At 36.0% G+C, this 17,324-nt stretch overlaps 1 protein-coding gene across 1 annotated transcript; it reads right to left on the reverse strand.

The window, feature by feature from the left end:
* Positions 1-6,849: 6,849 nt before the first annotated feature.
* Positions 6,850-16,670, reverse strand: LOC115919426 (probable G-protein coupled receptor 19). Its single transcript, XM_030973180.1, has 2 exons — positions 16,382-16,670; positions 6,850-8,458 (listed from the first exon to the last, which is right to left on the reverse strand). The coding sequence occupies exon 2, from the start codon at positions 8,437-8,439 to the stop codon at positions 7,159-7,161; it is 1,281 nt and encodes a 426-aa protein (XP_030829040.1). The 5' UTR covers positions 8,440-8,458; positions 16,382-16,670; the 3' UTR covers positions 6,850-7,158.
* Positions 16,671-17,324: the final 654 nt, after the last annotated feature.

The raw sequence follows: 17,324 nt of genomic DNA on the forward strand, positions 1-17,324 counted from the left end.
AAACTGAAATGCATTTTATGTTCTTATTATAGGTACATTTCTTATCTGGGGTTTATTATGGCAAAATTTTACAGATTACTTGCGCGTATTCAGAGAGCTTTGTATTATCTATACAAAATTGTAAAGCGTATTACACTTTGCGTCATCATGAAGAAAACAAAATTGCCGCGGTTTAATTGTAGAGCCTTCAAAGGAGCATTTACATTATCATTATTTTATGTTGTGAATTAACTCTGTATTCCTTATTGGTACTGGATAAGAATTGTATTTTATGTTGTTATTAATGTATACATGACTTTAGTAAACAACACCTCCTTTCGATGGGTTATTGCTAAGGGATATAGTATGTTTGTTTCTCTCTCACATTAAATATACTTATTCAACATTTTGGTGTTGTCTCGTATGCATTCATAATAAATCAACTTTGTTCATGTTGGGGGAAGCCATATTTTAATGTTTCAAGCAATAGTTATCGATTTTGTATTGACGTCAACTAATTTTTGTTAATATCTCGTCTCATATGTTTTTTTCCGTCTACACTTTGACAAAGGGTTAAGATTCTATTTTACAAATTTTTTTTGTTACAGTCATTTGTTTTTTGCTGCCATCTATTATTTTGGACGGAGTCCCTCCCGTATTTTGACATTTAAAAGTGCTATCTCTTGAAGTGTCTGTAAGACGCAGAGTTTAAGAATGTGGTTCAGATTTTTAAAAGCCTGTTTATTTTTACTTTACCTTATTTTCTATGTTATGTGCGATTCGAACTCGACTCTTCTTAAATAGCTATCAACTTTGGTGTTAATTAGAGTAAAAGAGTTAACGTGAAAGATAATTGTACTTTGTACGCGCATGCATGGGATCGGGGGGGGGGGGTACTCGGATTTGGTTTGGACAGGGATGAGCCGCTCAAGCCTCGAAACCCTTTCCCATTTTTGAAGGTTAATTTTGGCCTCAAAATTTGCTAACCTTACAAATTGTCAGATTGTTCTCTAAATATATGCCCATTTTTATATTGGGAAAACGTACCCATGTTTAGTGATCATTGTGTAAAAAATGTGACCCATGTTAAGGGATTTATGTTTGAAAAAGCGACCCATTAGAGCGGCACATCCACTATGTATTAATATGTGAGTATCTCCCTCCCCCCCCCCCCCCCCCCGGTATGGGATGCACATTATATTGTTGTTGTAATTCTTTTTTGATTTTTCTTATTTTTTTATTCTTTGAGCCGGAAGCTGAGGAATCCCCGTCAGGTGTACTTATAATCTCAGAAGGTAACTCAATATTGAGAAAATGTTAATTACTCTCCATAGTTTTGCTTTCGGCTCGATTCCAAAGGTCAACAATGCAATTGAACTTGAATTTCAATTAGGTAACTTGATATATAAATGCCATCTATAGGTTCTCTTCAGTCTTCACTACCAGATGATGTAGAATTTAATGATGAAAAATCGTGTGTGTTTTTTCACAACTAGTGAAAATTACCCGTTTTTGGCAAGCTGTCACTGGCTGGGTTGCAAGCGTATTTGTCAGGGACGAAGCCTACAAGAACAGATTCGTTTTTAAAAATTCTGCAAAAAAAGAAATGTTGTCATAACATTAGATGAAATCAGATGAGATGAACATCTTCAATGATTTACTATTTATTTGTCACTGGTTATTTTTTGGGGGGTTGATGCGAGTTTTCGTCGCAAAAGATTGCGGTACCAGATCGAATGATACTTAATCTGTTATATAATTTCTTTTTAATGTAAACCCATTTCTTAGTTTTACAGTTATGTTAGAATGCTGCATAATAATAGTTTCAACCTTGATATCAAGCTCAACATCTAAATGTATAAATCATTATTGTTCTGTTTGCTGTGGTAGTTTTATATTTTGTAGGCGTTCATTTAGCCTTTTTTTGTTGTCTTATTGGGTTGTGTGTGCTGGGCAGTGTACATGTGTTTTTGCAATATTATCATGACGATATTATTAAGTGTGCAGAGGATGTTTTGTTATTTTTTTTAATATATAATATGTATTATTAACTCAATTAGTCTTAAGGATTTTAAATATTATGTAAAGACATGTCTGATAACTGGTAGTCGCAATTATTAGATAATTTTTCTTCCCATGTGACCCCAATACTTTCGAAAACATAAAGAAAGCACCATGCCATCCCACAACTTTCGAAAACCTACCAAGACGCTATCACAATTGTTATTTCATTTAAAGACCCCCGAACCACTCATTAGAATTGGGCATAAACTGGGTGTTTTTGAGAGGGATGGGCAAATGAGAGCAAAGTCTGTCATTTGTTTATTCCCTCTCCCCCCGGCGCAATTTGACATGTACAAGTGCTCTTGACACTCTTGGGTAGCGATTATATTTCTACCACCCTAAACTCATGAACTATTCATGACTTGAACAGATAACAAGTGATGTATATAGGCCTACCATCTTCTTTATCCGTGAATATAAACCTTGGTCATTATATTATGTCTATAATAACGGATTTAAAGTGCATCAGTACTTAATTTTTCATACAGGCAAACCTGTCTATTAAGGCCAATCAAGAAATACAGAGAAAGCGGCCATTGTATATGGGTTCTTTAAAACACATTTCTCTGTCGAGGGGGACAAAATATTTTTTTTTTTGAAATCCTTTTTAAAATACGTGGCATCTAAGACAAGTGGCCTTTAGAAAGGGGTGGTCATTAAGGTTCGAATGTATTTTTTTTTTATTCAAGTAGGCCTGTTCATTCATACTATTATCTAAAGTTCATCTTATGTTTGCTTCTAAGTTATTGACATTTTTTCCTTTTCGAAATGTATTTTTTTTATATAAAATTTTGATTCGTATACTGCTGTGTGAATTTTCTATTTGAAAGTATATTTTTGCTGTATTTCACTGTGTAATCTTCATAGGAAACAATTGTATTAAACCCTACATTTAATTTGGAAAACGAGGGTAAAGAAAACACAAAGAAATAGCTTGACACAACTCACGTCATTTTAATGATACAATACCCCTTCAATATTTCCATGTTAATTAACTTTAACTGTAAATTAATTCAGGTAAGACAATTAAAAGCATATCAATATTTCAAATCATTCCAACCATAATGATCCGAAAATAAATCAACCATCAAAACGTACATAAATCTTCGTTATAATTTTTTTATGTTATCTTTGTTTATTATATTCTTTAAGTGTGCTCTGTTGAAGAAAAAAATTGTATTTATTGCCGTGCACTGGGTTCAATATGACCTGAACTTGCCGACACGTGGGTAATTATTGAACCAAATAAAACGTGATTTTATGAATCAGTATATATAAGCATTCTGTATCAATTTGTTTACGTAATATAGTGTATTCAATTGCGCTTGCACCATCTTCCGGTAAAGCCGTACATATAGCGTTTTCCGGTTCCTGTGCCAAGGCATCACCACGTCATCTTTGTATAAAAAATGATTTTGATGATATACAAAGAGGACGTGGGGTTAAAGTGACTCGGTAACATTGTTGAAGGTTGATGAAAAAAACTATTTTCCTCAGTTGTCCAATGACTGTACATACAGAATAGTGAAAAATGGTGAACAAAGCGCCCAAAATTTACCTGAAATGGAAAGAAAAACACGACAAAAGAAGAAATAATACACCCGTCTTTTTCATTTGTAAGTTGATATTTTATTACGAAGCTTTGTTCTCTGATCTCAGTTGTGTCATAGGAAATCACAATATTGTATATAGATGATCGTATCACTTGAAATTACAAAATGTACAACACGATAATCACTGTTGACGTACAGATTGAAGAAAGATGGAAAGGTTATGTTTAATGTGGGAGACAGAGAGGGGAGTGAGGGAGAGAATGGAATAAAGAGAGAGAGAGAGAGGGGAGGAGAGGGGAGGAGAGGGGAGGGGGGAAGACAGAGAGAAACTGAGAACAAGGAAAGAGACAAAGACAACATAACAAGGAGGAGAGAAAGAAAGAGAGAGTGTGTGTGGGTGTGTGTGTAAGTGTGAGTGCATGCGTGAAAAAGAGAAAGAGAAAGAGAGGGAGAGAAAAGGAAAGAGGGAGAAAGAGAGAGAGCACACAAATTACAAAAGTGAAACATAATGAGAAAGGGAAAAAATACGTTATCAACGATTTTCAAATTAAAGAATCATTTAATACATAAACTGTCTAAATATTGGTCAAATTTCCGAAGTGTGTGTCTTAAAGTTTCATCCAAGTTTTTGTTACAGAAGCAGAAGTATACTTGGCACCTTCACGGTAAAATAAAGACCCAGGTAAAATACTTCATGCCAAAAAAAATAATGGTAGCACTTCAACCACATAGTACGACTCAAGGGTTAATTTATGACAATCTTTCAAAGAATTGGTGAAACAGAAAATCTTAATTACTTCAGTTTTCCTTGCAATACCTTTTGACATGGATAGTCTAGTTTATATATTTCGGTAGGCAGCTGGAAAATATACACAAATTTGTTCGCTCTTTCCCAACTAAATATACGGTCGTGGCTTACTTTTTTTCATTAGTTGTTTAATTAATTTATACAAAGGAAATATAGAGAAAAATACATGTGGGAGCTCACAAAATCCTGAAAATGTGTGGATTCTCATTTAGCTGATAAGATTCAAGATGAAATGACTGATTCTGCAAGGATATATGTAAAATATATTGACAATAGATACATGAACTATTAAATTTAAAAAACTAAAATTGAATCACTATAAAATACTCGTCACTGAGGTTTCTATTGCACACGCACACGTCAGAAAAGTGATACACAATTTATACATAGGCTCTTAATACAGGAAATATAGAAGTGATGCTATAGGCCTAGAGTTACATACAGTGGCAAGAAAGGCACCATTTTATAATTTAGAATAAATGGAACATTTGATCTGTTTTCCGAGATGGCATTTAAAGACAAAGTGCACCAACCATATCACTCGTATATCTTGTGCTTATAAACTGATCCGTCCCTCCACATCAGCAATATTCGTATGGTGAAATAATAATGGTAAAGTGATAAATCTCACCAAAATTATCGTAAAATCTTGCCAAATTTCGAGCGGTGTGCAACCATAGCAAGTTGAGAGTAATAGTTACGTCAGCAGAAGTAATCTCTCTCATTGAGCTCCAAATACAGTTCCATCCCATAGAGATGTATGGGGGAGGGAACTACTGGGAGCGCCATACTTGGACATGAATCCGTGTGTCGCAACTATCCCTCTCAATCAATCACCCCCCCCCCCTTTCATCAGACTCTAGACGTTAGGGACTTTTAGATTTGCATGTCGACATAGTGGACTGCTACGTGTGATGTCCTTTTAAGGCACTACCAGTGCCTTAACAGGACGTCACATTGCCTCAAAATGATATCACACGTAGGCCGTAGCAGTCCACTTTGTGGTAATACACATCTAAAAGTTTCTAATAGCTCCAGACACACCCTTAAAAAAAATTTATAAATGTAGTGGTGGGAATACATGGTAATGTTTTATCAAATGCACAGTACAGTAAAATGTCATATTGTATAAGGAGAAGGTAACAATAATACCGTATAGATACTTTAGTCGACAAAATTTATGTTCGCGACAAAATATCCATTTTCTAGAAAAGGCACAATCATGAATATCGTTTCAGGACAACATATAAATATCTACATTGTACATGCCACGATTGCAGAATTTTTCCGATAATAGCCAGCACACTGAACAAATTTATTGGAGTTAATTGAACCTTGATTTCTGGATACCATTTATTTATACAAAGAAAACCATGGAACATATATATACAAGTTGAAATCGTTAATGAACACACAGTCACACAATATAAAAATAGACCTACGCACTTGTCTTCGTAACCAGGCTATTTGCACATTCAAGACAAATAACAGTAATATGTACACATGTATAACAGGAAAAGCATTGCACTTTGATCAACTGGCATTTCTTTGTCTTATGGCAGGCCCTCAATGCCATAAATCGAGCTCCCGAAAAGATGGACCTTTTGCTTAATCCAAAAAAAATTCCGATGATGATGATAATGATGAAGATAAAAATACCAATGTCAACGATATTATTATAATGCTATTATTAATAACAATGATAATAATAATAAATAATACTTATTTTCATTATTATTATCAATATAATATTAATATAAATAGTGAAATTAATAATTATAATAGTAATAGCAATAATAATAGTAATAATAATAATAATAAATCTGTATTTTATAGATTGGGGGACAAAATCGAATATTAATACATTGATCGTTATGGCATCAAATGCCTACCATAATATCTTTGTTCGTGATGCGTTTGCTCATTATCAATTCCGTTTCTAGTGATTCGGTAGGATTGCAATCAACTACATGCATGAGGAATGCGACAAAACATTATTACCATTAATAAAACAACAGGACAAAATTAACAGCACTAATTACGTCCCAAGTTGTTTGTATCACTTACAAGGCTTGACATTCCTACACCAATGTGCAAGGGTTTAAGACTTTAAGAGAGACTTTAAATAGCATCAAGTACGAAATAGAATGAGATTTAGGGATATTTTTCGGCCTTATTTGATGCGTATTTCACAAAAAAGTTGGGATATCCAGGATAGCTCATTCTGTATTATCAAAGCTTATGATAGAAACTTTTCACAATTTGCAACCAGGTCTATTCCTTCCAATCCTTGGAAAATTTACCGGTAAAACCTAATGGAATTTTATTAGATCACAAAACCTTTCCCTAACAAGAAAACAAATTTCACAAAGAGAGAACATATAAAAGACATCCCCTTTTCAGCATTTTATGCTTTCATAAAAAGTGGGTTGCTCAATTTTAAAAAAAAATCTTTCCTATTGTCATATTTATAATTAAGCGCGCACACCAAAATATCCTATTTAATAGGACGTGTACATTTTGTGCTTTAAGTAGGGGTCTTTATAAGCTTTGTAGCACAATAATCCGTATCAAAGCTACATAAAATCGGTTCTTCTAACAAGGAAACTTCCAATCCGTACAGTGCCTAAATCAGATATTTATAAATAAATACATAATCAAATATATAATTTTTCTCTCTCTGCTATCTGAGTTGTGCAGAGATGGCAAGGCTTGTGGATATCCTTGTAAAGGATTTCCATTGACTCAGTGTTGTCAGAGATAGGTTGTGGACGTAGTGGTAGGCAGAGGCCACGCCATCTTTTTGTCGCCGTTAGCATCGCGATCGAACGCACGGTACGACGTGAACGAGCGCCCTCCATCGACATCCTCAGTGAGCACTCCAACGTGATTCTTACGCGAGAACTTGGACGAGTTCGTAATGGCGTAGGTGTCCTTCCGGTAGCACTTCATCGTGGAGACGCAGAAAACCTCTTTGCAACCCCGTCGAAAGTTCGGGTTGTAGCACGAATATATGACAGGATTCCACGCGCAAGACGTCAGCGATACCCACACCGTGGCCCAATAAATGTTCACCTCTGATTGGCTGATCTCTGACATGTCTTTAGCACACGTAAACCATTCCTGAACGACAAAGAACGGCGTCCACGAGACGAAGAAAACACTGCTCACTATCATCAACATTTTTACGGTTTTCACTTTCGCGCGCGGTACGCTATTCATTGTCCGCTGCAGCGCGCGTCCGCGTATGCCCACCGTCCAAATATGGCGGAAAATTCGCGCGTAAGTTATCAAGAGCAAGACCAAGGGCAAGATAAATTCGATTAGGAGCAGAGCGGTGATGTACATGATTCCGGCTGCTTCAAAGGAAACAAAAGGCGTACAGACTGTTTTGTTTCCTGCAAGCTCAGTAAGCATGAAGAAATAGAAGGCAGGGCATGAGATAAGAGTCGCGATGGACCAACTGATGATAATCATTTTCTTCGCTTTTCCTCGAGTGATTTTGAAGCTGAGTGGATAAAGAATCGTATAGAAACGATCGACGCCGATGGCTATTAAAACGTAGACCGTTGCACCAGGTTTCATGTATTGTAAGAACCTCACTAGCTTACAAATAAAGACACCATACACCCATTCGTCTGCTATGATAAGACCAATCATGAAAGGCATGCAAAGAACAGACATGACTAAGTCCACAATCGCGAGCGATATCACAAAATAGTTCGTCGTGCTCTGCAGCCGACGACTTCGCTGCACCACGGTAACTACAAGAATGTTACCGAATATGCACGTCATGCACATCAGGGAAGCAGCGATAGTCCCCATGACCGTTCCAAATGTCATGACGATGTTGTCTTGGTCCTGGTTCTGTGGAGTTGTTCCTGGATCTGGTCCAGGCAGTGTGGGTTGTTCCCATGGCGACGTGCTTAACTCGGTGGTTACTAAGCGACCCTCTATAGCCATATCTGTGTTGGATGTGACGAACTCCGTAGCTTCACCGAACACACCTGATATTAATGGCGTCGTAGTGCTCATGTTGTGACGTCACAGCATTCTGTAAGATAAAAGGTAAGAATGAAAGGGATGAAATAGCAGTACAAGAAGTATGCGGAGGAGTATGCTTATTCACTCTAAAAATAGTTCAGTAAATTCTTACCCCCCCCCCCCCCAAAAAAAAAAACGACAAGCAGCTTGTTTCAGGAAGGGGGAGGGGGGTACGAAACATTTGGTAAAGAAGGGGTTGTTGAGGGACGTAGAGAGAGAGAGAAAAAAAATCAAGAGGTTCAGGAAGAGACTAATGAGAAAGACTAAAAGAGAAGAAGATAACTTGGGCGGAGAAAGAGAGAGCGGGGGAGAGATACTGAAAGAGGAAAGCTCTTGGAAATGCAAGGATGAAGTAATGTTTTTCATATCAAATCTCTTTCCACTGTGATGTTTTCAGATGAAAAATGCAAGAGGATGTAAACAGCAATTAGTACGAAGGATTTATGGCGAAGAAGGCACAGTTCTCATTGTTCACGTAGAAAACAGTTCCATTATTTACAATTAGGCGTGTAATTATGGCTTCATAACATCAAGCTTCAAGACACGTACGTTATAAAAATTAGTAAATACATGAGAGAGAGAAAAAAGAGGAAGTGTGCGTGTGTGTGTGTGTGTGTGTGTGAGTGTATGTGTGAGAGAGAGAGACAGAACGAGAGAGAGAGAGAGAGAGAGAGAGAGAGAGAAGGGGGTGGGGTCTCTACCCATCTTCGCTTGGGTTTTACCATCAATCAAGTCTTGTCTCATCCGTAGGAGTAAACAACCATTGACTTTCATATAAACCAACTGACATTTAGGAATAAACGTTTAATCGTCAGTCATCATGCCCTATGCACATGAGCCGTGGTTTTCGATTACGCTAATCAAGTATTATCTGTGAAAACTTATGAAAGAAGTTTGTGCGTTGGCAAAAAAAGAAATCAGCACACGTTTACACGTTTTTAGTTCTGTTACGTACCGTTTTGTCTTGGTTTGGTTTGGTGTGGTGTGGGGTTTTTTTTTGTTGGGGGGGGGGGGGCGGGGCATCTGTGATGTATTCCATCGAAATATAATTTTGAAGGATAACTCGGGATTCACGCTTTTACAGCTCCAAGTGCGTCAAGGACGGCGGAAGTCCTTGGCGCAGGCCTACGTCGGCTTGATCGGACATTTATGACACCTAATGTTCAACGGGAGTAGAGAGTAAGTTACGTCTCTTATGCACATCTTTACCTTCTGTGACTTTTTTTTTTCACTGTCATCCGGATGAATATGACCGAAATTTTCCACATAATTCTTTGCTTTTATAATATCATTTTTTCTAGTTTTATTAAATTACGTTTTGTTTCTTTGTTTTGTTTTTCTTTTGGGGGTGAAGGCTTGATATCGTACACAGGTGCGATGGGTAATCCGTCATTTTTTTCCTTCAATTCCGTCAAGAACCTTAGGCACCAACAATAATCAGAGATATTGTAGTTACTGGGGCGGGTTTATACATTTAATACATAATTGAGAAATAATCGATGGCGGCTACTGCAAACTCTCACTTGTCTAAACGAAAAATCATACACACCTGCAAAGTTATGTCATCTTTTATATTCCCATTTGTTTGCTAGCGTGTAGGATATCATTTGAAGAAGAAAAAACGCTCGTTCGAAATCCTTAATCATTAGAGATGGGTTACCGTGGTAACAATAATGGGAAGGCATCACTACAATCAAGCTAGTCTGCACTGCAGTCGCAAACCCCTTGCCAGCCGTCATGCGTGACCGAGCGTCTGAACAGGTAGACTATGAAGACTGCACGGTCCACTGACCACGGTAGGCTCTGTACTATAACTGCTCCTGACACGATCAGAGGCTGACAGATTTATAGACTCAGCTCAATACTCTTCATAGAATTGTGTTTGGGTATCAAATTAGCTACAGTGCCTGTAAACTACGTCTAAGCATTCAATTGGTAATTTATGCATATACGTGTCCGTGTACGTGAGCGCTGATACCATAATCTGTCAGAATCAAGTTTTTTAAGGTCAAAAGTTGAAAGAGGTATGAAGCACATGTATACTGTGAGCTTTCTTATTCGTTGTACGACAGTGGAGGATTATACGTAGTGATGTTTATCGTGATATAGCAATAAGCAAGCACGTTGTTGAAAAACACGTGAATTTCACCATAACAACTTTACATGATACCCATCGAGATTATATCAAGATATAAATCTAAACGTACAATTACTGTAACTTTTTTTTCTTTCTTATATCAGTGTTTCACATGCTTGAAATACGACTCCATACATATTTTTACTATGTTTTAATTCATATTTGAGCGGAAATAAGTTTGATTTGAATATAACTTTTATTATTGTAATATGATTTGTATTTTTCCGTAGGCTTGCGGGTGCACCGTGTGAGAGAGAGCGAGGATTGAGGAGTCCTGAAAATACATGATTTGTATTGTATTATTCTATTATTCTATTATTGCAAATTATGTCCTGAAGTACTGTAGGCTATGTTAAACTTTAACTTATGTGTATTTTACTTTCTTTCTTGAATTACTTGATGGTCGTACGTATGCCCACAATTATACAATTTCCACACAACTGCGCCAGGAGTGTCATTTTTGACAGACATGGCGCATTATAAATGTTCACTATTATTATTATTATTATTATTATTATTATTTACATTTTCTCTTTCCACGGGTTCAACCTCAAGAAACGACTTCTGGTAAGATTCTTGTTCAACGTTCTACTTCTGTTATTGGACTATTATTCAATTAGTTGATTCATTGATTGATTTATATTCGCCAAGCTTCCCACATACAACAATATACAGGAATAACAGATCAAAGTTAAATCAGCTTGAACAAGATAACCCACGAAAGCTCGAGAACTTATTTCCAGTGGGGTCCCCGAAATCATAGTAATATTTACAGACAGATAAGAAAAAAAACTTATTAAAGATAATAATGATGATGATAATACTAATAACGACTTTAAAACTGATGATAGACATGATAATAACTACAAGAAGAAAAGGAGGAGGAGGGGGAAGAAGAGGAAAATAATGATGAATATGTTGAATTTAGAACCTTTTCTTGGGGGGGGGGGGGGATTTCCTAATTGTTTTTAGGCCACAGGCCTACCCTGAATTATATTTCCTGATAAATGCACAATATAATTATGATAGGATTACTCTATATTTTGAACTTACATATGTAGCAAAAACATCTCTTTTAACAAAATGGAACATTATTCAATTTAACGTGACACTGGATATAGGCCTATACATCATTCATTGGAATAATTAACCAAAATTCTGAAACACGACTTGACTATCAATCCGTTGAAGGAGAGGGGGCAATCTGCCCCTTCCCCAAAATAAGAATAAGAAGTCTTTGTATGATTCTGGAACTCGAACCGCGAACCATGAGATCAACAGTTCGAAGACGTATCCATTAGACTACGACACCTCTCCATATACCTCTTCAACTCTATAAGTAGTGCTTCCTTAGTATAACCCATTAAACAGTTTTCCATTCCGCTGTATTGTAAGAGTACCACGCCCATCGCCAAATGTAGAAAACCAAAAAGATTGTAGCATGTTAAAAAAACAAAAATTTCGCCTCTCATCATACCTAGTTACCTACACAAGTTGTATGCAGACGACATTACGGAGTATGGCACGATACCTACTCGATCGCGCGGCTTATTTCGCGGGATACTTTTCCCCGTTTCAATGTCGGCTGCCATGGCAACGGGATGAATTTGAAAGATGCTGTTCATACGTGATCAGTTTGCGTCATATGGAGATTAAGCCAAGTAGAAAACCGACATTACAGGGATTTGTTTAAGACGAGAAGATCAGAAGAAATTCATCCCCCTTGTTCTATTATAATTCCCTGGTTGTTATGTCCTATAAATAATACGGGACTTTTGGTCGTCGATTACCTTCGATGTTTGCTAAGTTGATTGACCGAACTTCTTGTTGTTATGATACATGTATGGTAATGATCAAAATGATTTACGACTTCCAGTCAGGCGTATAAGCCCGTACGTTGTATACGATGGGATTTCGATTATTAGAAATATGAAAAGTTAAGAACTTAGCTCTTGCCTAGGGCTAGGCAATATAATTTGTTTTATTGTTATTATATAATGTTACTATTGTTGATCTATTTCCCAAAGAAATTCACCGATATTACTTTACAATTATTACCAGTAATTCGACACCTCATCTTCCTTCTCTTCTTCTCATTCTCTACTACTACTACTACTACTACTACTACTACTACTACTACTATTACTACTATTACTACTACTACTATTACTACTACTACTACTACTACTACTATTCCGATCGCATTTCATGAAGTAATTATATTTGTCCACATCGCCAAAAAGAAGTTCGTAAGAGATAGCTTACTCATGACTGGTAATTGGGCATCCATAGCAACAATTAAACAAAACTGTTAATGATATTGACATAAGCGTAACGGATTCTCGCCGAGAAAGATAATAATACAAGACGTTTTATCAAAGCCGTATTAGGTCATTAAGTTAAAGATACAAGTCAACCTTTTCTAACATGGGAAATGGGACTCCGCTTGTTTATTTTAAGTGTTTCAAACAGCAACGTGACATAGAAAACCATTCAGTAAGCAGAATCCTTTTATAACTATAACGAAAAAATTTACTTTTCTTCGGAAAAATAGGGCACTCTTCAAACCATGCTATGTATTAAAGGTAATACAAAGTTTTGGGAAATTTTGAAAATTGGGTGGTTAGTGAATCTTTACAATTTTGATATATTTGGATGCCCCTGTGGATGTATTATAAGCACTAAAAAAATTAACCCCTAAAACACTTCTGTTTTCGAGAAAAATTGAATATAAACATTTACCTGTGCTCCCGGTAAATTTTGATAAATTTCAAATAGCGCCTACGGCCGTACAATGGTAGCTGCGACCATTGATCTCAGAATATGTAGTTGTGATATATAATTTCCAAACGGGAATAGCTAAACGGTCGATTTTAGTCAAGAAACATTGTTTCATAGCTGACTTGATATATTGACCTTGAGAGGGAGCTATACAACATAAAGAGTTTATTATTTATAATTTCATAACTTTAGACTCGATTTCAACCGGGACAACGATCAATGAATATTGTAGGAACGCATATGCTTCCAATATGTTAATTTGAACCAAATTCATGACCCCATACCAAAACTTTGTAATACCTTTAATACGGTCAGTAAAATAGACCACAGGACATTAAAACACACTTGGAATAATATAATTTAAAATATCCCTGATCAAACATCATGTAAGCCTATAATTACAAAGATAAATAAATAAAGAGTAAAATATATTTCATATATATTCTCTATAAATGCGAAGCGAACATTTTGACAATCTAAAAAGTGTGGAATCTTAAACTCGTATGTCACAATGTCGAAATTGAAAACATCACTGAATTCAACTTACATGAGTATTGATAAATACATAGCTACAGGTATATTTTATATACAAAAAAATAATGTTAGAATTTACACCGTTTTATTTAAAATTAAAATTAAAATTAAAATAAATAATTAAATTAAGACTTTAAAAAATAAACAAAATAACAAAATATCAACCCCCAAATAATACTTCTACTCCCAAATAGTACTCGAAAAATTGTACTTTTTCAAAGTAACCTTAAAATAGTTGAAAAAAAATTCTGATCACATGACGAGCTCTCAACCAATCAATACAAATAGATTTTGGATGCAGGATATAAATATATAATATAGCCGATAGGGCGATGAAAGTTGAACACTACATGAACCGTTCTGCGTTAGTACAGCGGATTTTAGTCAAATTACATGCATATTTAATTGGCAATCAGAACGGATGACGTACAATATACGTGAGAGCAACTGCAATGAGGCTTTACGTTGATCTCGGTCAGAAAAGAAAATACGTTTCTGGATTATCCGCTTTCTATTTTTAAGGAATGCATATTTCACCTATTCATCTATTAATTTTGATCACGTTGTGTGTTTAGTATGATTTGATCTAGAGATTTTCGTTAAGATTACATTTTCGTGTCGGTGTTTTTTTTTTTTTTTTTTTTTTCTTTCCAAACAAGAAAATGACGCAGCATGAGAAGCCGTTGAGTTTGATAACAAAATACATATTGATCATTTTTATTTCATAAAAGTTTTTTATCAAACAACATTCAACATTAGGGTAGTCATGCTATCAAGCTTTGCTTACTTTGTCAACCCATTTGTTTGATGTTTTCGATTAGTTACCCGCCAGCCTTTCTTTACTCTACATATTCTTTTGTCATGGGTAAAATTTGCAATGTTTTGTTTGTTATATATTTGTAAAAGGGCAAAGAAAAAGAAAACCAAACAGAAATAAATAATTCAAATCAAATCAAATAAATCCAATTAGAGTTTGAAAGTTGAAACTGACATTATTCTGATCAATAAACACACCACTATCGGATGTAGAAAACTGCTGAAAGGGAAATTCAACCTTAATAGACAACTGTTGATCACATGGTTCGCGGTTCGAGTCCCGACGCGGCACTAATGTTCTTTGACAAGACTACATTTGTCACTCTTTACCCAGGTGTATTAAACCTGATATGAATTTATTTATTGAATGCTTTGAGCACCTATGGGCAGCTTAAAGCGCATTGAGCATCCCCTGGGATGGATATGTGTGCAATATAAATGTAGTTATTGTTATTATAATCATTATTAGTATCATCATTATTGTTATTATCATTATCATCATTATTGTTATTATTGTTATCATTATTCATTATCACTATTATCAATATCATTTTTATGATCACCGTTTTTTCTTATATTATTCTTGGCAGCTGTGTAGCATTTATCGATAGTCATATTTGTGAAATTTGTTGATTTTCATGGTCTATGAATGAGATATTTGAAAAGTATTAGTGCGTCCTTTAAGCCCCTATGCACTAGTTTGGCCAGGGGGGATTATACCTCCCTGCATAGTCACTGACAGGTGGTTATGTCAACAAATCAGCTCTCAATTAACATAAGAAAAAGAGGATCATGAGACCAATGATCACCGATTAGGCATTGTTTCCTAGGGCACAAGTAGCTATAAGTAGTACAGTTGGACTTTAATAGGGTAGTGTAGGCCTACTCTGTCAAACCTCTTGAAAATAACTATCAGCGTGCATAACATCACCTCTCTGGCATAAGTTAACATTAATTACTGTCGATGCATTATCATAATTAGCACCAGTAGAAGGATATGCATCGCACCTGCAATGACAGAGCTCAGTATGTGAACATAATAATTTATATTCCAAATCATAAGCCTACTATCTCTCCGTTGCGTCGTGCACATGCAAAATGAGAATGAAATAAACAGCCTGGCAAAGGGGAGAACATGGGATGTTTATATAATTTATAAACATATTATAAAGGATTTTGTTACCACATATCAAAGGTCATGCGTGTACTCTCTTATCACTGAGAGGACTTGATCGCCATGGGAGTGGAAATACATTTCTTATACTTATAGGAGTCACAAAATATTGGAGTCATTATAGTGACATTCACACCAAAGCGGTGGGCTAGCTGAGCCTGAATTATTATCTCTTTTTACAGCAGATTCCAGTTCAATATTTCTTTGCGTGGATTATACTCCAAACGAAATGATCCAAGAAAAATATGACTGAAAAATAATATCCTCTTTATGAAGTGATAGATTTCCACTCTTTTTTACGTTTATAAATTAATACGCAAAAATGAAAATAAAATACGTAAAGACTAAAGAACATATATTGTGATAAATTTGAATTATTCGCTTCAACATGTTAAAAAGGAATACTCGCGATATAATCATGTAGGTAAAGTGCGTGATCATTTTTTTTCTTCAAGATTCACAGACAGTCAGAAATAAGTACGTGTACTTACAATTGACAGAAACCTCTCCGGAGTGTATGTGCATTCTAGTCGAGCTAGAGCGTTCATGCGCTATGGCACAGTGCAGGGAGGACGCATACATAGCGGTGTAGATTCGCATTGGTTGTCAATAGAGATTAATATGCCGACAACTCCAATCTCCATATAATATTCAGCCGAGTCTTCTATAGACGATGAAGCTAGATAATATTATACATCCACATCTCAACATTTTATTGAGATGAATATAAAATATTTGGTGCAATCTTCCACTAGTATGTATGTCCAAGGCGATAAAAACAAGAAATACACCGGGTGCACTCTCAAATCCCGTGCGTAGTTGGAAAATTTAAGAATGAAAAATGCAGAATTGGAGGAATATGCTATTTCTTCCAGTGCACGCAACAACATCAATCCACAGTGGTTCTTGGTCGACCACTGAGGCACAAAATATCAAATAAACTTTTTCTGGGTTCTCCGCTGGTTTAAATTATTGCTTAGATGCTCAACATCAATACGCCTTGGTGTAGGGAATCCCTTTTGTTTTCGGTATCGTGTGTTTCTCCATCTCGCCGCGGTATGTATCAACTTCCTAATGAAATATTCGAGAGATGGAGTATTATGTATCGCGTGCAAGAGAACGCGCAGTATTACAGTATGTAGGTAGCGCTATTGGTGTTTGTGTGGGGGTTTTTGTGTGTGGATTTTGTGATAGTGCGTGGATTTTGTGATAGTGCGTGTGTTTGCGTGGCAATGGTATGTATGTAGCGATGTGCATGTGCAGGTCCACTGCCTGGACTGTAAGCGAGCCCACTCAGCTGAGAAACCCTCAACGCAAAAACGGAGAGAGTCCTTTCATACTAATTACCCTCGCATATGACATGAAAATAACAATGAAAATGGATAACAATGAAAATAGAGAATGTGTTATGTTAATCTCTTCTATTTTCCTGGT

This window comes from Strongylocentrotus purpuratus, unplaced genomic scaffold, assembly GCF_000002235.5.
Source record: "Strongylocentrotus purpuratus isolate Spur 01 unplaced genomic scaffold, Spur_5.0 spur5_contig_865, whole genome shotgun sequence".
NCBI classification, from domain to species: Eukaryota; Metazoa; Echinodermata; class Echinoidea; order Camarodonta; family Strongylocentrotidae; genus Strongylocentrotus; species Strongylocentrotus purpuratus.